At 38.6% G+C, this 23,994-nt stretch overlaps 5 protein-coding genes across 7 annotated transcripts; 2 read left to right on the forward strand and 3 right to left on the reverse strand.

Annotated features, from left to right (window-relative positions):
- Positions 1 to 157: 157 nt before the first annotated feature.
- On the reverse strand, positions 158 to 3,735 carry LOC129796496 (WW domain-binding protein 2). The gene is made up of 5 exons (XM_055838486.1): positions 3,435 to 3,735; positions 2,980 to 3,154; positions 951 to 1,698; positions 803 to 891; positions 158 to 587 (listed from the first exon to the last, which is right to left on the reverse strand). Exons 1-5 carry the CDS (start codon positions 3,488 to 3,490, stop codon positions 543 to 545), a joined length of 1,113 nt encoding a protein of 370 aa, XP_055694461.1. The 5' UTR covers positions 3,491 to 3,735; the 3' UTR covers positions 158 to 542.
- Positions 3,736 to 5,482: 1,747 nt separating this feature from the next.
- Positions 5,483 to 9,468, forward strand: LOC129796481 (equilibrative nucleoside transporter 4). Its single transcript, XM_055838454.1, has 4 exons — positions 5,483 to 5,874; positions 6,039 to 6,270; positions 6,333 to 6,487; positions 7,114 to 9,468. The coding sequence occupies exons 2-4, from the start codon at positions 6,068 to 6,070 to the stop codon at positions 8,607 to 8,609; spliced, it is 1,854 nt and encodes a 617-aa protein (XP_055694429.1). The 5' UTR covers positions 5,483 to 5,874; positions 6,039 to 6,067; the 3' UTR covers positions 8,610 to 9,468.
- A 135-nt stretch (positions 9,469 to 9,603) lies between these two features.
- Positions 9,604 to 12,520, forward strand: LOC129796475 (sorting nexin-14-like). Of its 2 annotated transcripts, none has more exons than XM_055838440.1 (5): positions 9,604 to 9,854; positions 9,925 to 10,045; positions 10,133 to 11,362; positions 11,565 to 11,868; positions 12,000 to 12,520. In XM_055838440.1, exons 1-5 carry the CDS (start codon positions 9,745 to 9,747, stop codon positions 12,380 to 12,382), a joined length of 2,148 nt encoding a protein of 715 aa, XP_055694415.1. In that variant the 5' UTR covers positions 9,604 to 9,744; the 3' UTR covers positions 12,383 to 12,520. The 2 variants fall into 2 exon arrangements, with proteins under 2 accessions (XP_055694415.1, XP_055694416.1); XM_055838441.1 differs by having other exon boundaries at positions 9,626 to 9,854; positions 11,955 to 12,520.
- Positions 12,521 to 13,163: 643 nt separating this feature from the next.
- Positions 13,164 to 16,211, reverse strand: LOC129796474 (A disintegrin and metalloproteinase with thrombospondin motifs adt-1-like). The gene is made up of 2 exons (XM_055838438.1): positions 15,994 to 16,211; positions 13,164 to 15,933 (listed from the first exon to the last, which is right to left on the reverse strand). Exons 1-2 carry the CDS (start codon positions 16,137 to 16,139, stop codon positions 13,704 to 13,706), a joined length of 2,376 nt encoding a protein of 791 aa, XP_055694413.1. The 5' UTR covers positions 16,140 to 16,211; the 3' UTR covers positions 13,164 to 13,703.
- Positions 16,212 to 16,388: 177 nt separating this feature from the next.
- LOC129796484 (uncharacterized) lies at positions 16,389 to 23,689 on the reverse strand. 2 transcript variants are annotated; one of them, XM_055838466.1, is made up of 5 exons: positions 23,162 to 23,689; positions 19,304 to 19,503; positions 17,255 to 18,291; positions 17,036 to 17,185; positions 16,389 to 16,967 (listed from the first exon to the last, which is right to left on the reverse strand). In XM_055838466.1, the coding sequence occupies exons 2-5, from the start codon at positions 19,450 to 19,452 to the stop codon at positions 16,702 to 16,704; spliced, it is 1,602 nt and encodes a 533-aa protein (XP_055694441.1). In that variant the 5' UTR covers positions 19,453 to 19,503; positions 23,162 to 23,689; the 3' UTR covers positions 16,389 to 16,701. The 2 variants fall into 2 exon arrangements, with proteins under 2 accessions (XP_055694441.1, XP_055694443.1); XM_055838468.1 differs by having other exon boundaries at positions 19,304 to 19,500; positions 23,162 to 23,687.
- Positions 23,690 to 23,994: the final 305 nt, after the last annotated feature.

Below are 23,994 nucleotides of genomic sequence, written 5' to 3' on the forward strand. Positions count from 1 at the left end.
CACAAAACTTACTTTACCTCCATCTGGTGTGATTGAATTAATTCCAACGCGGGAATTTAAAATCTTTCTTGTCTTTTTAATAAATTATTTCCTTAAGGATTTATGATTCTTAATCCTCTTAATCCCAAAAAATAATAATTTGACAAGATTGTAGATATATTATTTGCTTCTGCTGAACATTTATTTTCAATAATAAAACATTTACAGCATATTTTTATTTATAATACTTTTATAACATTTTCTTGCAACTATACATAATATATACAAAGATTTTGTAAAGATCTTCTCATATGGTGCTAATTCCACATTAGTAAGGTGTCAATTTTTTCCCATATAGAGGAACTTTTATCTCACTTCGGTAACCGCATGAGACAATGTAATTTATTTTAGAGATATTTGATTTATATATTAAAAATAGAAAAAAAATAATAATATGAGGTGTTTATGACAAAAATTTTACTCAACAGGCAATTTCTCAGCCTTCAGTGTGGAATTTTTTTTTATTATCGTTGCAAAGGCGCCAAAAGCCAGTTGATTTGAATCTACTGATGCTTCTTTGCGATGGAATTGTAGCTAGGAGGCTGCTCCTGCAAGACAAAGGTAATTTTTAGTGGTGATCCTGTTTAAAGCTCTCCCTACGTCTTTCAATTATTAAACTGAATCTTCATCAATTCATAAGACTATGTGAAAAATTTTAATTATTTGATGTGCTGATGAAAATCCAGAGAAAAACGAAACATCAAAGTAAATGGTCACACAAGAAAAACAAAATTAAATCCAGGGCAGAAAATGCAAGACTTACATAGTAGGCTGGCGGAGGCGGTACGTAAGCGGTCTGTGGTTGATTGGGATCATAGTAGGCGCTTTGGGCGGCTTCGGCTTCCTTTGAATCTGCAAAACAACATTCATGTTGGGATTAGGTCTTCATTTGCACATTCACCAAAAACTACTCTGTGGCGGCTGCTGCTGTGGAGTTGAAAAGCCCATTGCTCCTGGAGCTGATGGGTATCCACCACCAGGTGCTGATGGGTAGCCTCCACCAGGTGCTGATGGGTAGCCTCCACCAGGAGCTGCAGGATAACCTCCACCGGGTGCTGAGGGTTGTTGATATCCTGGTCCCGTTTGCCATCCCATTCCTTGTGGCTGGTATCCACCACCACCACCTGGGTAGTTTCCTTGTGGCGCCTGGCCAGGGTAACCTGCATTTGGTGGTGCCCCAGGATAACCAGGTGTACCGCCTGGATAACCTCCAGGTGTCCCCATGGGAGCTCCTGGGTATCCATTGTGTTGCTGCTGTGGCGGATAACCGAAACCGCCAGCGCCTCCATTTGTGGGTGGAGCAATACCCGGATACGGAGGCGGATTCGGTGTCATGAAGACAGAATCCTGTGGCGGCTGATTCGGAAAAGCCGCCGACTGTGGCACCCATCCGTAGTAGCCTGTAGGATTGGGTGTATACGCCGGTGGTGGTGCAGCGTACCAATCACCTGTTGGGGCCTCATACGGTGGTGGAGCATCATGGTGGTAGTGACGCCGTGCCATCTGGACGGCTCTCAGCATAGCCTGAGCAAAATCAATGGCACCACCCGCCTTGAAGAGCAACTTGAACTTTGCTTCACCCACAAAATTGCCATTCTCCTGGGCACGCACCTTGCCCTTGATGTAATTTGCCCCAAAAACTGGTTGCTCCACCTCAACCTTTACCGAAAGAAAGAAATTTTATTTATTAACTCACTGATGCATAATATTGGGAATTTTAGCATAAAATCTACATAAATACGTCAGCAATAAAATTGATTTGAGAATTTTGAAAAGAAATAAAATTTGATTCTGTAAATGCTTGAAAAAAGAAGAAAGTAAGAAATTAAGTTTTTTAATTTATTTGGAGATCTTTTAAAATTGTAAGATAGCCGTGAAAATTGAAATTTTAATGGTCAATTTTAATGTAAAATGTTTTATCCTGCCCAATGAAGATGTCATTAAACAAGCACTATTCAAAAAACTAATTATTTCTATAAAATATCTTCTCATTAAGTTCACAAATGATAAAAAAAATCATACTAAAAAAACTGAATAACACGGTAAATAGTTTTAATTAAGATAAAAAAAGAAAAAACAAGTCTTTAAATTATAAAGTAAGACAACAAATAAGATTATTGGAAAAAAATTTTTAATTGTCTTGTGTTTTTCTAATATGTGAAAAAAGAAATAAAAATCGTCAATTTGAGAGAGAGAGAATCGCATCAATCTATCAATCAATTATTTTGATGACCTGAAGAAAATCATATATCATGTTCGAAATGTATAGTCAATAACAAGTTTAAAAAATAGAAGAAATTTATTTTGGATTTCACGTTTTGATCATATTTTAGAATTTAGCAGCCAAAACTCTCACTATATTAATTCTTTTCCGTTTGTTTTTCAATTTAAGAAATGCATAGAATATCAAAAATTCTGTTATCTATCATAAAAGAGAAGCAAAATTGAGCAAAAGTGTAAATAAAAAAAATACTTCATCTGAATAAATATTCTTATCTTTGTTTTCTTTAACCACAAACATTTCGCATGGATCTCTGAGAATCACATCACCACATCACTCACAGTACTATGAGAATATTTAATTGGTTGACTAGAACCAACCAGAACTTTCTATATTGTACTTTGAATTACTTGTAGTGTAGAGAGAATTAATTAATTTCTTATTTTTAAAGATTAATGAATATTTCTTGCATAAAAATTCATTTACAGCTTAAAGGCTAATTCTTGATTAATTTTGTTGTATATTTTTGCGCTTTTTAGAAAGAATAAAAAGTTCAAAGCTCCTTTGTAGATTAGATATGTATTAAACATTAACTACACGGATGACGTAGAATAAATTAGAGGAATAATTTCAAGGAAAGTATAAAATCAATTGATTGCCGACACTGTTACGCTTTCAAAGGTTGCAAATAATCTCATATATGTAGTTGAATTACTCACATCATTAATGGAGACGAAGGGGAAACTGAAGGATTGCATGGGATCAGAAGATTTGTTGTTATTGAAGATCATCCTATGTGTTGTGAGGTAGCATCGTCCCACCTTAGTACCCTTGAACAAGGGACCACTCTGCCCAGAGAATTCCATTGAGACATTATCGCTGAACAGGAGAATGCTGTAAAAAAATAGAAAAAAAGTGAGATTCTCGATTATTCTTTTTACTTTCTCTCCAAGGCTGTTCAGCAGCGAAAGTATGTATATTGGAGGCAGATGGACAAAAATCATGCAACCACGTTGATGTTGTAGCAATTCACGGGTGATGCATTCCGAAAAGTTGTGCAATTTCACTTTTTTTTATATGTCCATCTGTGACACAATGGAGCTGCGCAATTTTTATCGTCATCTTGTTGGGTATGGAGAGAGAGGCTCCTTCAGAAAAAAATCCCACAACTCACCATTCTCCAGCGTGAATGAGTACGCCGTTGTTGGCGTGAGCTGTATTCACGGACATGATTCCTTGTGTGAATTTAATTCCCTTTTCTCAGCTGGGGAGCTTCACGGAATGCCACAAAATCAACGACAATTAGTCACACACTATGCCTGAGGATTGTGAAACAGCAATGCGGACCCCAGAGGAACGTGATCCAATCACTCTCACTCGTACTGTTGCACTGTCAGACACTCACAAAGTTCACAAACATAAAGCACAAAATTTCATTTATGTTTCCCACATGAAAGCTCAGAAATCATTCCGGCACGAACAGCATCGTCTTTTTCAAAAGCAAACTGATTTTATTCTTAGGATTTCTTTGTATGATTTTCAATGAATATTAGGGATTTTTTGAGCTGTTTTGCAAACTAATTTGTACTTGTAATTAATCTAAAGCAATTTATTCAAGCAGTAATTAATTAATTAGCAACAATCCTACTTAATCATTAACTTGTATCAACATTATGGAGGTACCTACATTAGGATTCTAAGAATACGCCTTGTCTCACCTGAAGATTCCGCTTTTTCTTTAAATTATGTACTGTACATAGTTTGGATAGTATTTTTTTTTTAATTTTCATTCCGTTTATTATTACCACGTTTATTATTATTATTCTCTACATGGGACTCCCTTACTTAATCAAAAATTTATTAATTAAGAGAAAACACAAAATATAAATCCAGGGGAATTGAAAGAATTTTAATATTACATTTCAAGAAAATCTTATTAATATATTCTTATTTTACAATAACAATGAATTGCTAAAAGTCGTATTCTCTATTATATTTAAATAGGCATTTTTATGTACATTTCTAACGTTTGAATCGAAAGGCATTTGACGTTACTTTTTTGACATTTTGTCATATTTCATTTGAAGCGTATCACATTAATTACCTAACGTTTTGTCATTTTCATTCGTTTCACATTACTTCCTTAATGTTTTGGCATATCTTTTCAAACGTTTGACATTACATTTCTAACACTTCGAAATTTATTTTATGACGTTTGACGTTACTCTTCTAACTTTTGACATTTCTTCTAAAAATATTTCAAACTTAAAAACATTTCAAAATCGTCCCTTCTTAAAATATATTTTAGCTTGAAAATATTTTTCTTTGATGTCCTGATAATGCAAAAGAATCCGAACTTTCTGAATTACTATATAAACACAATCCTCTTTTCTAGCTAATTTCCTGATCGATATCAACATCCTGATTACTTAGGTAGGTACATTTTTATTCAAATATTAAAATAGATATTAAAATAAAAGTAGGTATATTTGATATCCCTTCAATACCTTGAAAAATGTAAATTAATCCAGATTATCCAAGAGATTCCCTTATTTGCAATTCTGTATAATGCTTCTTACGTAGAAATAATTGCGCTTCTTCTGTCTTTTGTTCCTTAGTTCCCTATTCTATACATAAATGTTGAATTATGTAGATTTTAAGTGATTTCCACTGAGAATGCATCTCAGTGGGGTTTTCAATTAATTCTTTCTTCATTTCTCATTCCACATTTTGCTATATAAGTGCATAATGTACCTATATATATACCTAATATTTCTTAACTACCTACCTATATATTTTTTATATACATATAATTTTTTATATTTTTTTCTTTAAGTCTTTCCAGAATTTTGGTAACTTTCAATATCACATCCAGATAATTCATTGAATGTGTGGTTGTCTCACTGAAACAACCCTCCTCCCGTGCGTGGGGATTCCTGCTGCAAATTCGTAGCTTTTGCATCCCTTTATTTAGTAGACCCATTCACAAGCATCACACTCACGCTCTCTCGCTCTCCCGGCACCCTTCTTGGGTATCTTCTGAGGGGTGCCTCTCCATGGGTAATTCAGCAGTGTGGCACCCAGTGTGTCTGCCTCAGACGATGGGGGATCTCTCTGTGTGTGATGACGTAGTCAGAGCGCATAGGGGATGACAACAAAAGCTCTCTCTCATGCTCTCCATCCCTGACATGAAATCGATGAAAGCGCGTCCGCGCAGGAAGTATTACCAAAAGTTCTTGTGAGAGAATTTTCCACAAACCCGGAAAAGTCAGTGAGAGGATGAATGTTAGTTGAAGGGAAGAATGCGTCGAGTGTGTGTCTATAAATAAATATTTCGTTTGTTTATTGCTACACAAATCTTCTGGGGGATTCATTCTGTGATTATCGCACCGGAATCTCATCCATACAACCCGGATTGTGCATCCATCGTTGCCGCCCTTGGCTGCCGGTGGGTGTTTTCTGTGTCGCGCAACAAAACACAAGTGATGAGGAAGTATCCATAAAATGCAATGTGAAGAATTTATGTTGGTTGTGTAGTCTGGTGGAGGTGTGTAGCAGCTTAAAAATTGTCCACGAGAGTTGCAACGGTGCGGGGTGCCTGGCTAGAAATAAGGGTAGGTCTCCTCCGTAGTATCACTGTTGTTGGTTTGAGTCGCAATTTATTTTATTTTTTGCATTTTGCAAAGATTCTCCAATGAGGGGAAGGAGGGGTAGTGTGTTGAGGGAAAAAAAGTGTTGTGCATGAAAAATAAATTAAATAATACACCCCCATGTGCAGATTTTTCCACCATCACACAAAGCTGAATCATGGAGAGGGAGAATGCACATAATGATGATGCAGAGTCTACGGCAGATTTTAGGAATACATATGAACCTCTTGGGGGTTCACGACGTCACTATGAACCATCTGAGAGTCCAGATACTGACACAGGACCGCCCAAGGATAGGAAACATATCGTCTATCTGGCTCTTCTCACGGCTGGCATTGGATTTGTTCTGCCGTACAACAGGTAAGACAAATTAATTTAATTAATAAATCCCTTTGTTACATCTCTGCGTATTTCTTTTGCAGCTTTATCATTGCAGCTGACTACTGGCAAGCGAGATTCCCAGGAAGATCTGTAGCTCTGGACATGAGCATGACATATATTCTTGTTGCTTTTGCCACAGTTCTACTCAATAATGTTTTTCTCTCGTTGGTCCCTTTCAAAATTCGCGTGCAATTTGGTGAGTTTTTCACTTTGAATTTTCTTTTATATGTTGTGTGACTTGACAAACAATTTTCAATTTACACTGCAAGTTTACACAAAATCCTTGCCATTGTACTTATAAATTTTCTGGCCATCATCCAATAACTTGGCATATACAGAAACCTCACAGGCGCCATATATGATGTATAAAACATAATTTCAATCACATTCCTTATTCATGCGTATATGTACGGCGTTGCATGGCTTTGTTTTCCTTGTTTTAATTTGCATAGAAACCTTCTACTAAAAATCATCAAGATTTTACAACCTTTATCCCATATGTATCCTGGAAAATCACGATAGATTGATAATTTTGCTTGATTAAGAATTTTATTTTAAAATTATGTTTTTTTTTATCAAAACAGAACGACAATAAATTCTATAAATTAAGTCAAAACAGTTTAATATTCCATAAATTTTCAATTATTTTGCAAACTATCATTATATTATCCAAAATAATTTTCCATTACACGCCGCAGAATAGATTTGGGAACCACAAAATCTAAATAAACAAATTATCCTTGTATTTAGCATTGAAGGGATGTGGGCAGGGTATTGTCAGCGAAAGGTTACATATTAATTTTGTTTCAATTTAATTTGCAGGATATGCTATTTCATTCACAACCCTCGTTTTTGTGGCATTGTGTGAAGTGGCGTGGCATATGTTTGCCGCTACAACAGCCTATTCGGTGAATTTAGCAGCAGTATCACTCGTTGCAATTGGCTGCACGGTGCAACAGTCAAGCTTCTACGGATTCGCCAGTATGCTACCGAAGCAGTACACACAAGCCGTAATGGCGGGTGAGAGTTTGGCGGGATTTCTCGTCTCATCAAATCGCGTAATGACGAAGCTTCTAATTGAGAATAATCGCCTATCAACAATGATATTCTTTCTCACATCGAGTGTCTACATTGGGATAAGTTATGTCCTGCACACTGTTACCGTGCACTCACCCTTTGTACGCTACCACATTAAGGCGTGCGCCAAAATTGTCCTGCAACCATACGAGGCACGACAATCGGATTCAATTGATGGTGAAGCCACAAAGTATGGTGTACTAACACTCGATCCCAGCTCACCAACACAACCGGCATCAGCACTTAGCTTCAGCAATCCCGTCTACGAACTCTCCAATCCCACCGCGGGGGAAAGTAGCCTCGATGCTGCACTATCAGATGGTGGCTCACCAGCTCCACCTACGGTAACAACTGAACCCAGTGTTGCCTTCAAAGTGGAACATGTTCTCACACCAGGATCATGCAGTCGAGGTCGTCTTGGGGATTTTCGTACTGGTCTCGAAGCACGCTGGCGAGTTGCACATGCCATCTACCCATACATGGTGTGCATCGCTCTGGCCTACTGTGTCACACTCTCCCTCTATCCAGGGATTGAATCGGAGATTGTATCATGTGCCCTGGGATCATGGATGCCTGTTCTCTTGATGTTCACCTTCAATACAGCTGACGTTTTGGGAAAAATACTTGCTGCTATCCCATATTCCTGGTCTCGACGACAACTAACACTCATGTCGGGTCTGAGGACACTCCTAGTGCCACTTTTACTACTCTGCTGCACACCACGTGAACGACCTGTTGTGAGTGGAGAGACACCGGCTTTCTTCTTTACAGCCGCCCTTGGCCTGTCCAATGGGCTTGCTGGAAGTCTCCCCATGATTCTGGCACCTGCCAAAGTACCGGCAACACTTAAGGAAGTAAGTGGCAACATGATGACACTCTCATACCAAGTGGGACTCACAGCGGGTTCCCTCCTTGGCTACATGTTTGACTCAATCTTAGGGCCACAATTGCCCAATCCATGTCCCGTCTATCCCTACATTCCGTCGTCGCCTGTGATAAATACCACAACAATGGCCACTACGACCATTTCAACGAGCACACTACTGACAACAACAACAGTTGTGCTCAATACAACACAGAAACTCCTTACCACGGTGGCGTCCAACTTTATCACAACTGCTGCTGGGGATGCTGTTGCCGATGAAATGCCACACATCTTCTCAATTGCTTCTACAGCATTTTACAACTCTACGCAGCTTCTCAATAATACATCATATGAACTCAGTGATATTACCAATTGAGTTCCTTTTCCGCGCCCTATCCCCTTTTTCAGCTGCTCAACTAAACACCTTAACGGTGTATAGCTAAGCGGTCTTTCTTCAAACACATACTCCACTTTATCCTAATCCACGTTGATGGTTCAGTTAGTAAAAGTGTGTACAGAGCGTACGTTAATGATCGTAATGGCGGTAAACAATAATGTGATCTAACCTACAAATTCAAATCATATCTTTTAAGATTTTTTTTCTCTCTTTTAGGTGTAAAAGCGACTTCTTCCAAATTGTGAGTTATTTTGCGTGTTAACAAAATAAAATGATCATAAATTAACTAAATTAAGAACCAAAAGAGCCTCATAAGTTCTCTAAAATTACCTCCTATGACAATACCTTATGCAACTAATGAAACTTCTAAAAAGCTTTAGGAACAAAAAAAAATCTAAAATCTTTATATTTTATTCTTAAAGAGCAATATGTATAAAATGAATCACAAAGCCGTAAAAGAAGCAATCTCAAAAATCGATACAATCTGATTGAAAGATGCTTACCTTATCAGTCTGATCATGGTGGACGCCATATTGCTTTATGTACCACACCGGCTAATTGAACCATTGACACCCCCTAAAAATTACTATAGTCATAAAAATACTCTGTAAAGAGCATTTTGCTAAACATATTGTAATGAAATTATTTATATACAACACGTATGATAGTGTTTAAGAGGTGAAAGAAAGATTTAGAGAGAACGCATTCAATGCATTTTGGACTAAAAAAAATATCCTGTCGGTTATAAAAGTGGAACCTATCAATTATCTTTCAAATGTAGCTACAATACTCCCTGAAATTGATCATTTAAATATAATGGAATTATTTTGGGAACTCACCCTCTTGTTTTTATTGTTTTTCTGTTGAGATTCTTTGATAAGAAAATATGATCTTCGCGTCTCAAGAATGGAGTGGTGGTTATATTTGAAACACAACGCAACGAGACTTACATGTTTCAGGTAAGAAATGTTTCAACAAAAACCCGTGAAGAAATATGAAACGTGGTCAAAACATGAAGAGAATGTCACCGTGAAGTTCAAAATAAAGTGCAAAATTGTGTTGTTTTCCCCCAAAGAAGTTCCCTTTTTAGCGGCATTTCAGATGATTTAGCACTATGTCCATTCTCTACTTGACCCGCCTGGTGGTAAACTTCTGGCTAGACAGCGTCACGTGCCTCGTGAGCATCGGGGTGGTTCTCTTTACGGCCGTCTGCGTCACAGTCAGGTACTTTTCCGCACTATTGCCCCAAAAATTGCCACAACAAATTCAATTAACACCGCATGACCTCTTCCAGTCTCACCTTGGGCCTCTTTATTATTGTCCTCTACATCTGTGGCGCCATCGCCGGAGCAGTATTACTAAGCAATAGAGCCTCCGTTGCCAAATATATCGAATTCCTTGGCTTCCGGAATTATGTGAGTTGTCTAAATTTGTTTGTTTGAATTTGTTATTTATTCCTGGTTGGGTGTGGATGCAAATACTGACCACTAGTGCTGTTGTAGGTCACCAAAGAGACTCCTGAGTGTGAACTGTGCGGTGGACGACGATGTGAACGTCATAGAGCACACCAGTGGCGCCCACGGGAACCCTGGCGGGGATGGAGTGTGGATGAACAGCTTGATAAGGCTGTGGATCGCTTCTACACGCGTATCCTCACAAGCTTCGTTGAGAGTTGGTTCTCCCTCGTGTCACGCAATGAGAATTTCGTGCAGTTGCTGAAGGAGAACCTCCGCGAGGCAACGTGTCGGCTTATCCTGAAAATCCGCCAAATTGACGCACCTGTCCTCATCACAGACAAACTCCTACCGTGTGCATTCGCCCACCACGAAACGGTGGCTAAAATGCTAGCTGATGGCGTGCCTGTGGACAAGCTGTCGGCAACATTTGTACACCAGGAACTCACCGTACATCCAGCCACCCTCAATCGGCGTGCTGAACTCGAATACCTCCGTGGTGTGGCACGATGCCTCATGCCACGCCTCATTAACACAGATCAGCTGGATAGCAAAGTTCTCGGGACGCTTCTGCGTGAGCTGCTAACGTGTTGGGTCTTCCTGCCACTCCTGGATGCCATTTCCGATCCCAATCTCATCAATCTCCTCATCATTGTGGCCACAAATCCACGACACAGCCCCATCAACTTCCGCGATAGCCAACGTGTTACATTCCTCGAAGCTTTTGCACGACGACGTGATACCCCATCACCACCCCCTACGACGTGGTCATCGTGCGATGACCTTCTGGGTGATCAAACAAAGCTCTACTCCTTCATGCAATTCCTCAAGCGCGAGGGGGCCGTGGATGTATTGCGTTTTCACCTGGACGTTGACAATCTCAACAGGGAATTGCTGGATCCGCGTGTTACGACGGATCCGGAAAAAGTTTCAGCACTGCAGCAACAATCGGAGAAGTTGCTCACCACCTATCAGACGCAGATGCAGAAGGAATTTGGGGGGTGTAGTGCAAAAACCCTCACGGAGGCACACGAAGCTGTGAAGGCGAGCCTTCAGGGGCACTGGCGAAGAGCCTTCCGGCGGACACCAGAGTACTTCCGGCTTGTCTACGGCGACAAGGACGTTCATGCCCTTGAGATGAGTCATGGCCACGATCATGGAAACTCCACGGTTTCCAGACTATCCAAACTCAAGGGGGTCATTCGGGGAGCAGTGGATGGGGCTCCGCTAGAGGCTACGGAAATTCCCACCGTATGGGATGCGTTTAGTGAAACACAGGTGAGTTAAAAAAAAAATCTTCTGTTGTATTCCAGGGGGCTAATAATTAATCGAATACGTTGTTTAGTCGAATAAAAATTCTTTGAAGCTTTTAAGTCCTTTTGGGGGATTTTCTGGTCATCTTTAGAGTTTTCCTTAAGGGATTTTAGTTATTTTACATTTTTTGCAATTTTTTTAAAGAAGAAAATTAATTTTTTTTCAGGCTGCTGCACCAAATCCTACCATCTACAGTTCCATGACGCAGAAATTGCGAAAGGAACGCGGACAGAATTTGGACAATTTCATGGTGAGCTTCATGCAGTCCATTGAACAGACCACGGATGTGGGGGAGGATGTGATTGAGTTGCGGGAAGAGAATGAACGGCAGCAACGTCCCAATCCTCCGGGACGGAATCTCATCTACGGGGATTTATTTGCCGTACACAAAAATGCCCATCTACTGCACAATTCTTCCCTGGCGCTGCCTTACACCATCAAGGGACCATCGCAGTGTCTCGTGTACATTTGTGAGTACCGAAAATCCGTTTTTTTTTCAAAGAAATACTTTAGAATTCTATTAGGAAAATTTTTATTTTTCCAATAAACCCAAAAGGAGTTTGTGTTGAAAAATCTGAAATTTTTGTGGCCGGTTTTTTAGTGACTCGAATTCTTGTTGTACCAACTGTGATAGTTAAATTCATTCTGGCCCTAATACGTCTCTCACGCACCACGGTGGATTCCCTAATTTGCCGTGGCTTGGCCAAACTGCTCCAGGTGGGTTTGCACGAGCCACGTCTTGCATTCCTCCTCACCCTGCTGGAAGAGCAAATTTTCGATGAGAAGCACACCCAAGTGGGTGAAATGGAGCTCCAGCAGCGCCGTGACTTGGCTAGAATGCGAATTGTACGCGTAGCACGGCAACTGGGTAGTGTTGTGGACACCCTGCAGTCCCCTGCACTCAATAAGCACCTCATCTACTGTCTCTTTGACACAATTCTCGCGGAAATGTTCCCCGAAATGGATCATTCTGCACGTGAATAGGACAATTTGTTTAGCTTTGGTTGTTATTTATTTTATAAAAAAAAAATCATAAAAAATAAAATCATTTGTACAGTTCGTTTTTTGTCAAAAAAAAAATAATATTAGGTGAAATTTATTAAAGAAAGGGACTCAATGAAACTTTTCTCTTTTAAAATTCATTTTCAGGTAGTTTTGCAGCAAAGAAAATTTTTAAAAAAATATATAAAAAAAAACTTTACTTGCGCTGGATTTAAGAGAAAGAGTAACAGGAGCTGTTATTTAGAACATTTTGAAGGTACTAAACTGTTGTATTATTCGTCTGAAAATTTAAAATATTTACCGTACTGTGGCGCCCTGAATAGGAGGGCGCCACAGGGGCTTTGGTCATCTCCCCCAGTAACCTCCACCCTCGTAGTCCTCAACTAAATCTACAGAGCACTTTCACTGCGCAGCCACCCTCGACCAAGGCTGAGCTCCTACTAACTCTACTCTCATCATCCCTCTTTACTACTCTCATATAATTACTCTCTCAGTGCTCTCCTATATTCTCTTGAGGATTCTCGTACTCTCTCTCACCTATTTGAGGGTTTGTAACCTGGGGGCAGAAGCCGTTGCCGAGGGAAGGGCAGCCGTTACAGTTACCGCCAATCTAAGGGTACTCACTCTATGAGCTAGGTTAATATTCGCTGGATAGTGAGTCGGGTGCTACAGTACCAACAAATATTTGTTAAATTCTTTAAATTATTCTCTAAATTCTTTAAATTATTATTTTTTGTAATTTTTTTCATTAATTGTAGCTAAGTTTTTTCTATTTTGTTCAATAAATTTCTCCTCCAGACCCCCTGATGAAGGCAGACAGTTTTTGCCGAAAGCTTGGGAAAATTTTTGTTTTTCTCTCACGATTTTTCTTTTTCTACGGCACTTCCTGGGAGCCCAAGCGCAACATTCACAATTAATCTTTAAATATTCGTCGGTTATATCCAAAGTATTTCAAAAACTTTCAAAATATTCCCTGAACTGGCTAAACTCTTTAAATATTCGTTTCAGCTCTCAAAATAATCGACAAAAAATTTAAATATTCGTTTTAACTTAAAAATATTCGTCAAATGCTCCTAATATTCGTTTGAACTCTCAAAATTATTCTCTAATATTCTCAAAATATTATTTATTTTCACTTTCAATTCCTTTTTGATTTTTCCAAAATTTTTTATTTTGGAAAATCCAATTTCTTAATTTTTCTTCTATTCTAATCCAAAAAGTTGTTCTACAAATAATTAAAAATAAAATAAAATAAAACAATAAATAAAATTTAAGACAATCATCGCTCCATACTTTGAATTTTTTACGGAGCAATTAAATTGAGATCTAAATAATCATTATCCATCCAATTGGAATCATCTGTCCAATCGGGAATATCTTGGGGATTAAGATGCTTCACCTGAGGATGCCCATTGGCATTTAGGGAATGATAGAGAAGAAGATTCTCATTGATTTCGCGGGAATTTGGCGCAGCATTGCCAGGGAGGAGAAAATCTTCACCAAAGAGCCACGGATCTCCCTTTTGGAGATGAAAACTCTCCGGAAGGCAGTGATGCTGACGGCAGAAGAAATCTTCTCCGCCTTCACGATGACACCACGTTCCATCGGGGAAGTATGGATCAATTGCCAGATCATTGAGCTCAAGGCGTGGGGTGTAGTAGGCTCCAGTATCAGTGCGTTTGCAGAAGATCGCACAGCCCATCCAAAGACGACCAGGTTCATGGGGAGCCTGCATTCCGGGAGCTTTCTTGTCCAATTCCGGAAGTTTTCGACTGAACTCCTTGCACTTGGCCGTGGCGAAATCTTCAATTGTCCGTCGACGACGACAGAGATGATCATCAGAGCAGAGATCAACGGCGTATGAATGACCTTCGCAGCCACGATCGGTGTTGAGGGGTCGAGGATTTGTACACTGTCGCTTCCTGGCTTGATACCCACGAGATCTATCGATACATCCCGAAGCGCATTTTTCCTTCTTCCACTCACTCCATCCACCCTCCCTGATGGGTTTCTGTGGACGTGCTGGGGTATTCTTTGCCTGAAGACACTCCCCACCTTGGCAGGATTTCCCACGTTCACACTCTGTTCCCTCCAGGGCAGGTCCAGCAAAGTAAAATCCACTCCTATGTGGAGTACGACAGTGAAGATTGCGACACATACCGGAAGATTCCGTGGCTAGAGCATCCTGATCGAGTAGCAGGAGTTGACATTGCTTCCGTGCTGTCCATGTGCGTCCGGGGACTCCTCCAAAAATCCATGCATCCCGATCTGTGGCCACTGAGTCAGGTTTATCTGTTAAACAGGTGGCAAAACGCCTGAGGGATCGAACAACATCAGCACTGCACGTTGACCAAGTTGTTTCACCATCAACTCCTCGAGATGGTGACATGACGTACCCATCTTTTGGGCAAGGATTCCCAGTTCCATCGTGATGCATCCCTAAATTGTGACCAATCTCATGGGCTAGGATGAAGACTGATGTAAATCCCGTGGATGGGTAGGGTTTCCCAAAGGAATTTGTCGTTCCAAATTCAGCCACGACGCAATTGTAGTCGGGTATGCAGACACCACCCACTGTGGCTAGCCCCATTGTTACCCCATTGCGCTTCCCATGCTCCCATGCGAAGAAATCCAACCCTGAGATGTACACTGCCATGTCCCAGTGCTCAGGATCGGTGTCTGAAGCTGAATTCAGGCGTTTCTGATAGGCACAGAAACTGTCGAGGAGGGCATTTCGTTCACCATCATAGTGTGGCATATCCCGTGGTTGTTGACGCATTATCTCCATGTAGACAACGACAATTTCGACTTCTTCACTGAGGGTGGGATGATGATAGAGCGCCTGGACGCCATTTAGATAGGCCAGGATCATATTTCTCAATTTCTGCATGTCATGCCGGAAGAATGGGCCAAAGATTCGATAAGCAGCCTCATCGAAAAATACGCCCAGCTCTATGGTGCTCTTCATATCACGGAAACCCAATTTAGAGGTCCAGGAAGACGTTTTGTCGTCATCTAGAAGCTCCAGATCATTTCTCATAGAATAATCTTCATTCAGGGGAGCAGGAAGATGAGCAGAACGACGAATAAGGTGAGGAATTCCATGGTGTGGAGTAGGTGTATCCACTAGAGCTTCCTGAACGGTCAGGAGTTGACGAAGACGGGTATTTAATGGTCGAATCTCTAGGGCATCCTCACCCAGGATAACTATCCCATTCATGGCTTCTTCCTCATCAGCATCACAGATACTGACAGCTGCGAGAATGTCTCCAGAAGATAGAAAGTGACACTCCCGATCATCAGGAGGAATTTCCACAGCAATCCCATCCTGATCAATCTCAACAGCACGCATTTGAGGTGAAACCAGCTGACGATTGGGCAAAAGTTGCAGAGAAATGGGTTGATTGAAGGCAGAAAAATTCACATGAAGATTCCTCTGGCCAGCGTCCCCGAAAGCACTCCTTTCGGCAATCACCAGAGGGAGGATCTCGTAGTCAGGCACAGAATTCGGGGAATCAGTTTCAAAATAGTATCTGGAGAAAAAAATTAAAAGCTTCAATGAAGAATTTCCTTAAAAATAATGTAGAACTCACCCCAATTCATTGGAATTCATGAAGTGATGAAGATTCTCCCGGGAAGGAAAAGCTCCAGCGATGCTCAAAAAAATCCACAGCACAGGATTTGGCTGCATTGTTGAATGTGGCTCAACTCCCGAACTAAACGTTCTGAAGACTTCCATCGTCCGGCTGGGAGTTTTATAGGAAGCTAGAGAATTGAGAGTATGCGGGTAGTAACGGACTTCCCCGGGAATTGCATTCATAGCTCCAGAGATAGCAAAGTGTGAGTGACAGCCCGGACAACCCTTACTCAGAGAATATTTGGGTCACATCCCAATCGGTTCTTTTATTAGTTTTGTTATGCATTTTTGCACCTGGAAGTGCATTAGCGCAGGTGAACTTGTACCCACCAAGTTTATAAAAAGAACTGCTTCCATTTTAAAATATTTATTTCCATTTTTTATCAATTCTTAAGCGACTTATGGCTTGCCTATTTACTAACATTTGATTTTCTTTTTAATATTTAAGATTTTATCCAAATTATCAAAAATATTCTTTTGAATTTCGGCTGAGTCGTAGAATTTTTAGTAAAATTGGTAGGTACTAATAGTAATTAAAGATTGGTAAGAGAAATTGATTGAACTACCTATCTAACTTATTAACTCTTTTTTAAAGATAAATCACATTGATACTCTCTTAAAATCTAAAAAAAGAAAATTTTTAAAAGGGAGAATACTTTTCTTTTTAACTGACTTTGTTAATCATTTTGGTGAGTTCGGTGTACAGAATGCAATTGCGGTTGCGTGGTTTGCAGATTTCTCGGTGATCCAAATGGACGCCACAGACCTCCCCGATACCAGGATCTGCTGAATCCACACCCACAATGCGCAGGTACAGCACAGACATGAGTGTTAGGGCGGTTTCGATGAAGCTGTAGACGCGAATCTTAAGCTGTCCGCCATAGTAGAGGGCCAAGAAGCGTCTGTGAAGCTCCAAGATGCTCTGGCAATCTAAGAAAAGAAAAATCCCACGAATTAGGAAACTCTGGGAAGTTGGGCAGGTTTCTAACTATTCTTACTCTTTTGAATTTCTGTGAGTTCCACTGATTGCCTCAGAAGGGGTAAGTTGAAGTCAGCCAAGGAACTTCCTCGGTGAGGTACGGAATAGAAGAGAATCCCTCGACTTGATTGCCAAAGTGGAGCCCTCTCAGCGCGCCCACTCTCCCATGCTGCAAAAGAAACGGAAATTATGAAGAATTTTCTAGCTGGAAGATAAAGAAAAAATCTATCGAACTCACCATCGACAATGATCTGCTTGATGAAGATGCCTCCCTTGGAATGTCCCACCCATACAATGGGGTGCCCAACACCAACACGGTGCTGTATGAGGAGTTCAGTCATCTCCCTGGAACGTTCCACAAGAGATGTCCTATTGCGCTTCTTTACCCACACTGGACGCCATAAGTAGGGATCCGTTGTGTAATTTAGAGCAATCACCCGAACACCTGGACAGCTAACGGGCAGCCAATCGCGTGGCCAACATTTACTGTATGGCTCCCCGGAGGGATCTTCAGGTGCAGCATGTGGAGGTGTTCCTGGGCACTCGCGTAGATCATCCTCAGAGTAGCGTGTTCTAAAAGTAGGAAGCCTCAATTGCTTTTCTTCCCAGACACTCTCATCATTGAAGCAATGAGCAAGATTTTGTTGTGCCTCGAAGCACACCCTCCGGATGAGGTTCTCAAATTCCTCATCATTCAGCAGTGGATTGGAGTAGTGACGTGCCCGTTTTGCCACATGTGGTGGCGGAGGAATCTGATGGGAGTGCCGGGGACGTTTGGGAGGCCTAATAGGTGGTCGTGGTGGACGCTCAACATTCTGCTGGATGCGCTGTCGTCGTCCATTGACATCCCACATACCCTGCTTCCACGTATTCACCAATGATCCGTGCAGCCCATGGATGAAGATGACATCCGCGCGAATTTGTGTACCCGCTGGTGGCTCAGCCAGAACATTCAGCGTCACGCATTTTTCAGGTTCCTCCATAAGGAGGGCAGGAATGCGTCCCGGAAGAGCAGATCCACGTTTCAATTTCATCATCTTCAGCAGAGGATCGATCTTGTGGACCACCTGCACGGATGAGAGACTCATGGAGACAGAATTGGCCGTGTATGCGAGGAGATTCGTAAGCAAACCCCGGCTGGAGCGTAAATTTCGCAGGGAGCGTAGAATTCGAATTCCCCGGATCCCATGCCAGCCCTTTACGACACCATTGAGAATGGGTACGAGGAGCTTCATAAGGACACCAAGGGCGACTCGCATTCGATTGTTCTGTGAACTGTTGGAAAATAAAAAAAATAATAAGAGAATTTTAATTATTAGAAAATTTAAATTTATATCTATGTTTTATCAAATTATAAATAAAAAATAAAATTTAACTTTGTTATTTTATTAAAGTTTAAAAAACAATTTGAAAAATTTCACTTTTTTTAATTCTCAATGTTTGACCATTATTTCTTAACGTTTTACGTTTCTTTTCTAAAATTTGACAGTTGATGCTTTTTCCTCCAAAGTTTGACATTTTTTTTCTAATGTACTAACGTTTCTTTTCTAATATGTTTGCAATTTTTCTCTACCATTTATAATGATTTAAAAATGTTTGAAAATTCCATTTGTAAAATTTTCAATGTAAATTCTTAACATGAAAATTATTTATTTCAACTTCTAAAGAAAAGCTTAAATTTTCTAGACTTATAGTAGGGATGTTTAGTCACACAAACACCCTTCCTGACTACGTGCCTGATCCCTTTGAATTTCTTGTTTAGTTTCTTTATTTTTAATTCTCAATTATCTTAATTCATTGCTTTAAGTATAGCTCTTCCCTGGTTAATCCACATATCAATGTTTAATTTAACTGGTAAAAATTAGTAAAATGTTCTAAACAAAGAATCATTTTTTTTACAATTTATTAGAGATAGACAAGAATATTTACTTATTTACTCTAAACTCCACTCATTGGTGTGTACATAACTCCCACGAATACGAGCGAATAGATTGAATAAAAGCCTGTGTATTCAAGTGACCTGATAAGACGCTCATAAAGCCATTATTCTCTCATAATATTTTTGCAATGATTCTTATCAAGAACCGTCAAGAATCATTGCGAATGAATGCTCGTTTGATATTCTTTTTCAACTCATTGCGAAAAAAATTGAATTCTTTTTATTTTTCATCACCTAGCAACTCTTGACCTTCCCCAACAATCTCACATTGCGTTTTCTCTCTAATGTTGCGCACACAAGAGACATTTTTTTATTTCACGTAAAATGCAAGCTTTTTCTCACACTTACTCAATTGATACCGCCAGGAAGTCATTTTTGCGCGGCACAAGAGCCACATTCTCCGCCATGCAATCCTCCGTGGCAGGAGTTGAATCTTGAACCATCACAGCACTTCCAAGCATCTCAACTTGATGTTTTATTCCCGTGCCTCGATACATTTTACTTCTTTATAAATTTCACGGAACCATCGTGTAAAGGAATTTCGTCTGCTGAAAGTGAAAGAAGATTTTTTTTTGGTTGATATATAACGACGAATATATATTTTATTTTTAGACGGGGTCCCCCAACATGCGACATGAGTTCATAGTGCCAATTTCAACACATCTTACCGAATAATTGTATATATTTGTGTTTATATATTTCATTTTATATTACGTTTTATTGGTTTCTCTCATACACGTTTCTATTTATCTTTCTTTTTTCTCAAGAGATCGTTTGTACACCCGAGCTTATGGTTTGCATTCCAAAAGCATCAGCTAAAGAGAGCATATGTAGGTATATGTGTATGTATGTATGCTGTTTATTATTTAGCTTAGAGAGGGCTCTTTATTCGAGGTAATTTGTACCTACATATTGCTCTAAAAATGTAAGAAGTTGGTATTTAATGTATGTAGGTACCTAATTTAATTTATTTAATTGATGTAAGGAAATCATTTCATCTAGAATTGATTTTTTTTGCGGCATCTTGACCTGGTGGGCAACTTTCCCAATAACCTGGACCCTCAACTTCACGATTAAATTATTACTGTTAATCTGCGAATTTAGGGGTGGAACTAACTCTATGAGAAGATGAGCAGGATAACATTCACTGGATAGAAAGTTAGAGTATTGCACTATCTATTAAATTAAATTCTATTAATGAATCAACTTCTTTTTCGTTCAAAAACAAATCAAGTATAAAAAATTTTTAAATGAAAACCCATTTTCAATGTAGAAATTCTACAATTCTGTGTGTTGGATTGTTGTTGAAATTTAGCACAGTAGTTAATAATGCTGTCGGATAGATTTTGACGAGAAAATTGACTAATGTACGCGACTAAGAATACATGTTTTAATGAAATACAATCGGTATAAATGAAATTAGCATATTCTCAGTGAAGCGAGAATGAAAAAATTGTGAATTAAATTAATTTCACAAATTCACAAACTATGCGTGTATTTTCCCAAAGAAAATCTTTTTAATTAAATAAATCGTCACACACAAAAATGGTTTAAAAGATTCTTTTGAAGAAAATGGAATGGACTCTACTTGAGTTTATAAAGCTAGCTCTTGCCAATTGAGTAGATGACCACTTCTGAGTGCCTTTAATAGACTCGTCTCACTCGTCTTGAGTATTGTCTTGTGTGTGCCCTGATATTCCTTGCGTCAAAGTCAAACCAATTATGGGTACAGAAGGAAAAATCTCTCAAGTTAACTGCAAATGCACGCAGAGTCAATTGCCATGCAAATTTTTGCTGTTTTCCAGCAATTAGATGACAAACTAACATTGATTGTTTTTCAATTAATTTTCATTTTATTTCCTCTCTGGAAGGAAAATTTTCTCAATAATATTTCCATGTCTTCCTGAGAGTGGGAGAAAGTACATATACCTTTCACAAGTGTTGGGTAACAATGAACGATAAGATATTGTACCTATATACCCATCTTATCGCAACAAGTTAAAACCGCGCAAAATGCCGAGAATGAGAAGGAAACTATTTTCACTGCGGCTCTCAAGCAACGCACCCAGAGATAAATTTAAAACACTTTTTTTTTTGTGTGGTGCACGTGGCAGGAACGTGCTTCTCAATTTAGGCATTTTGGGCTCAGAGAGAATGAAGTAAAAGCGCCTAGAGCTAATATAGAGCACATGTCCGAGCATAAGAATTGATATTTCCGTTTTGATTTGCCCTTAAATGATGATACTTTGACCCTAAAGATTATTCCTTTAGTTTTCTTTTGGGAAATCACTGATAGCCTAGCTACTTGACCAACTGCATGCGCGAGGGATTTCTTCTTATCACTCGCAAACTGATTAACATTTTTCATTTTTTTTTTGCTAGCGACTCTCACTAAGGCCCATTGTTAATTATCAAAACTTTCAGCGGGCATACAAAGGAAAACGTGGTCATAATGTAAGTACAAAGAAATTGTAGAGTAGAATGGGGAGGTTTTGTAAGCAGCTTGTTTTTGTTTTCTTAATTTAATTTGTAATAACAAATTCAATTAGATGTCTTGTTTTATCTTGGATACACTGAGGGAGAAAAAAAATGTTACGTAAAATAGTTTTGTATTCTGTTTTAACGTATTTCAGCACTTTTAACAAAATGCATTATCTCCATTTTTAATTTATTTAATATCTTCGAGAGATTAAATTAAGAAATTGATCTTTTAATAAGAATTATTTTGATAGAATCACAATTTCAATTAAGCTTTCAGTGAAAATATAAAGAGTTCATTCATTTTTATAGACAAGTTTATGTGTCTATAAAATTATTTAAGCAAAAAGTAATAATTATGAGCAAGTTTTTGCTTCTTTGTGGAAGTATCTCATACTCGAATTTCTTTATATTCGGTTTAGGTTGTAGAATCCAGTCAAACTTTTTCTGTGGTTACTCAAACCACGAGGCTAAATGTTCGTTCTGTACTTAAAGTTTAAAGTGTTTCGTATACATACATATATCCTATACAATTCGAAAACGGCTTGACCGATTTTCATCAAATGGAATTCAAAGTGAAGGTTTTGATAAAACTAACAATGTGTAGTACCTACTGCAAATTCCAAAAATCACTGAAAGAAGTTTTAAAATCGAATATTAAATTATTCTATATAATCCGATTTTGGATTTTCTTTTAATTATTCTTTTAATTGTATCAAAGAATAAAGTCAAAAGAAAGTGAAAAAAAAATTTTTTAAGACAAAAAAATTTTAAAATCATTTATATTGCATTTTAATTAATTTTACGTTATCAAGAAACAAGAACAGCAAGAAAAACACTTCATTTTCAAGGCATTTAATTAATTTTGTTAGAAGATACATATTTTTACAAATTCAATGCTATTTACTCTATACAGCTATTTACACGTGAATGTATAATGTATTCTACAGAGATATAATTTAGATATTATATTAAGATATTGAGGTATTTAATATAATTTTTGTATAATTTAATAAAAAAAATTGATTCAAAAGTAAAATGATAAGCTATAGATCCTCCCTTGACCGTTAAACGCGCAATTTTTTAAAACAATTTATTTTTGATGATTCTCTTGCACGCAGACCTCTTATCTCGAATTACCCAGCATTTTTCAGCTTGGCAGGCAAAAGCGCGAAATTGATACATTGTGGGGAATGATTATGAGCCTGACAAAAGTATGTTGCAAGTGGCAGAAAAAAATGTATTCATTGTTGGGAAAGCCCATCTGGAAAAGCAATGTGTGTGGAGTATATATTATTTCCTGACTTAATGTTTTTCACAATCACGATTGAGAAATTATAGAGTTTCGTTGACGAAAAAAATGCTAGACGAACCATGAACTTTAACTTTTACAGTTCAGTGACTTTCTGTGCGGTTTCTTCGCGATGTGTTAAAGATTTCAGTCGTGAAAGGGTCATGAAGAATTCATAGAAATGCCACTAATGCAATTTGCTACATACAAACATACGTAATGGAGAGTGGGGAAAATTGTTAATTTATTACTGTCTTTTGTGCATGCGAAATTAGGTCACGTTTCACTCAATCAATTGGCGCTCAAAAGAGAGAGAAAGGTGAAAAGTTTGAAAGGAAAATTAAAAATATTGTCTATGTATGAAATTAATGCTTTAACATTTTGCTGTAAATGAATTAATAATTTATAAAAAGGTTTATGGGTTAAAAAAAGCTTACTTTTCATGTGCCGCGATATTTAAACTAAAAAAAAGCACCTTTCAAGGTGAACCACACTCTGTCAGAAAACTTTAAAGCTCATACACTAGCAAAACACATTTTCTCATTCAATTTATAGTTTTTTAAGCACAGAAACTATTCTGTTTGAGAATAAATTTCTTATAAAGGGGAAGTTTATTTTTTTCACCCCTCTATAGTACATAGATGTTTTTGCCAAAGAAACAAATTTCTTTGTGTCTACACAAAATAAATCAACACAATGCGCGCACACAGCGATGCACAATCTAACAAATCAATTGGGAATGTGAGTCACTTGCATAACGTCGCATTAATTACTTGCGTTCTTAGCCCGCATTTTTCCACCAAAATTTTATATTTTATCATCAATGGAAATTCACCAAAAAGACACTTTTTAGCTCCAGATGGTTCACACCGCTACACTTGGAATTTTATATTTCGCACACAATTCCTCGCTTAGCTAGGCGTGTAGATACCATCCATGAGCTTCAGAATCTCATTCACAACTGAAACGGCGGATATTTATTCACAACGTGCTAGCATGCGCGCACACAGTGATAAATTCAATCATAACGCGTCCAATTATAAAACTTGGTATTTCACTACGTATAGTAGGTACTTTGTTTATGCGTTGTAAATTAATTTATGAGCAGAATTAGAAGACGCAAAGTTGATCTTTTTTGTGAAATTCATTAATTTAATGGATATTTGTGTCCAAAGGTGATCAAAATCGGTCAAGCCTTTCTCGAGTTATATCGAAAAAAACTCTTTTTTTGCTTAGGTGGCCATATTTACAAAACGGCTTGACTGATTTT

The sequence above is a fragment of the Lutzomyia longipalpis genome, chromosome 4 (genome assembly GCF_024334085.1).
Source record: "Lutzomyia longipalpis isolate SR_M1_2022 chromosome 4, ASM2433408v1".
In the NCBI taxonomy this organism is placed as follows: Eukaryota; Metazoa; Arthropoda; class Insecta; order Diptera; family Psychodidae; genus Lutzomyia; species Lutzomyia longipalpis.

Excerpts from the sequence above, each read along its gene's own strand:
- LOC129796496 (XM_055838486.1), bottom strand. The coding sequence starts at position 3,490 with ATGTCCGTGAATACAGCTCACGCCAACAACGGCGTACTCATTCACGCT. Across the intron at positions 1,699-2,979 it reads CCTTCGTCTCCATTAATGAT|GTTGAGGTGGAGCAACCAGT; the intron begins GTGAGTAATTCA and ends CTTTCGGTAAAG. Across the intron at positions 588-802 it reads CGCCTCCGCCAGCCTACTAT|GAGCAGCCTCCTAGCTACAA; the intron begins GTAAGTCTTGCA and ends TTTGTCTTGCAG.
- LOC129796481 (XM_055838454.1), top strand. The coding sequence starts at position 6,068 with ATGGAGAGGGAGAATGCACATAATGATGATGCAGAGTCTACGGCAGAT. Across the intron at positions 6,271-6,332 it reads TTTGTTCTGCCGTACAACAG|CTTTATCATTGCAGCTGACT; the intron begins GTAAGACAAATT and ends TTTCTTTTGCAG. Across the intron at positions 6,488-7,113 it reads CAAAATTCGCGTGCAATTTG|GATATGCTATTTCATTCACA; the intron begins GTGAGTTTTTCA and ends TTTAATTTGCAG.
- LOC129796475 (XM_055838440.1), top strand. The coding sequence starts at position 9,745 with ATGTCCATTCTCTACTTGACCCGCCTGGTGGTAAACTTCTGGCTAGAC. Across the intron at positions 10,046-10,132 it reads TCCTTGGCTTCCGGAATTAT|GTCACCAAAGAGACTCCTGA; the intron begins GTGAGTTGTCTA and ends GTGCTGTTGTAG. Across the intron at positions 11,363-11,564 it reads ATGCGTTTAGTGAAACACAG|GCTGCTGCACCAAATCCTAC; the intron begins GTGAGTTAAAAA and ends ATTTTTTTTCAG.
- LOC129796474 (XM_055838438.1), bottom strand. The coding sequence starts at position 16,139 with ATGGAAGTCTTCAGAACGTTTAGTTCGGGAGTTGAGCCACATTCAACA. Across the intron at positions 15,934-15,993 it reads ATGAATTCCAATGAATTGGG|ATACTATTTTGAAACTGATT; the intron begins GTGAGTTCTACA and ends TTTTTTCTCCAG.
- LOC129796484 (XM_055838466.1), bottom strand. The coding sequence starts at position 19,452 with ATGTATCGAGGCACGGGAATAAAACATCAAGTTGAGATGCTTGGAAGT. Across the intron at positions 18,292-19,303 it reads TTCCTGGCGGTATCAATTGA|TTCACAGAACAATCGAATGC; the intron begins GTAAGTGTGAGA and ends ATTTTCCAACAG. Across the intron at positions 17,186-17,254 it reads CAAGCAGATCATTGTCGATG|CATGGGAGAGTGGGCGCGCT; the intron begins GTGAGTTCGATA and ends TTTCTTTTGCAG.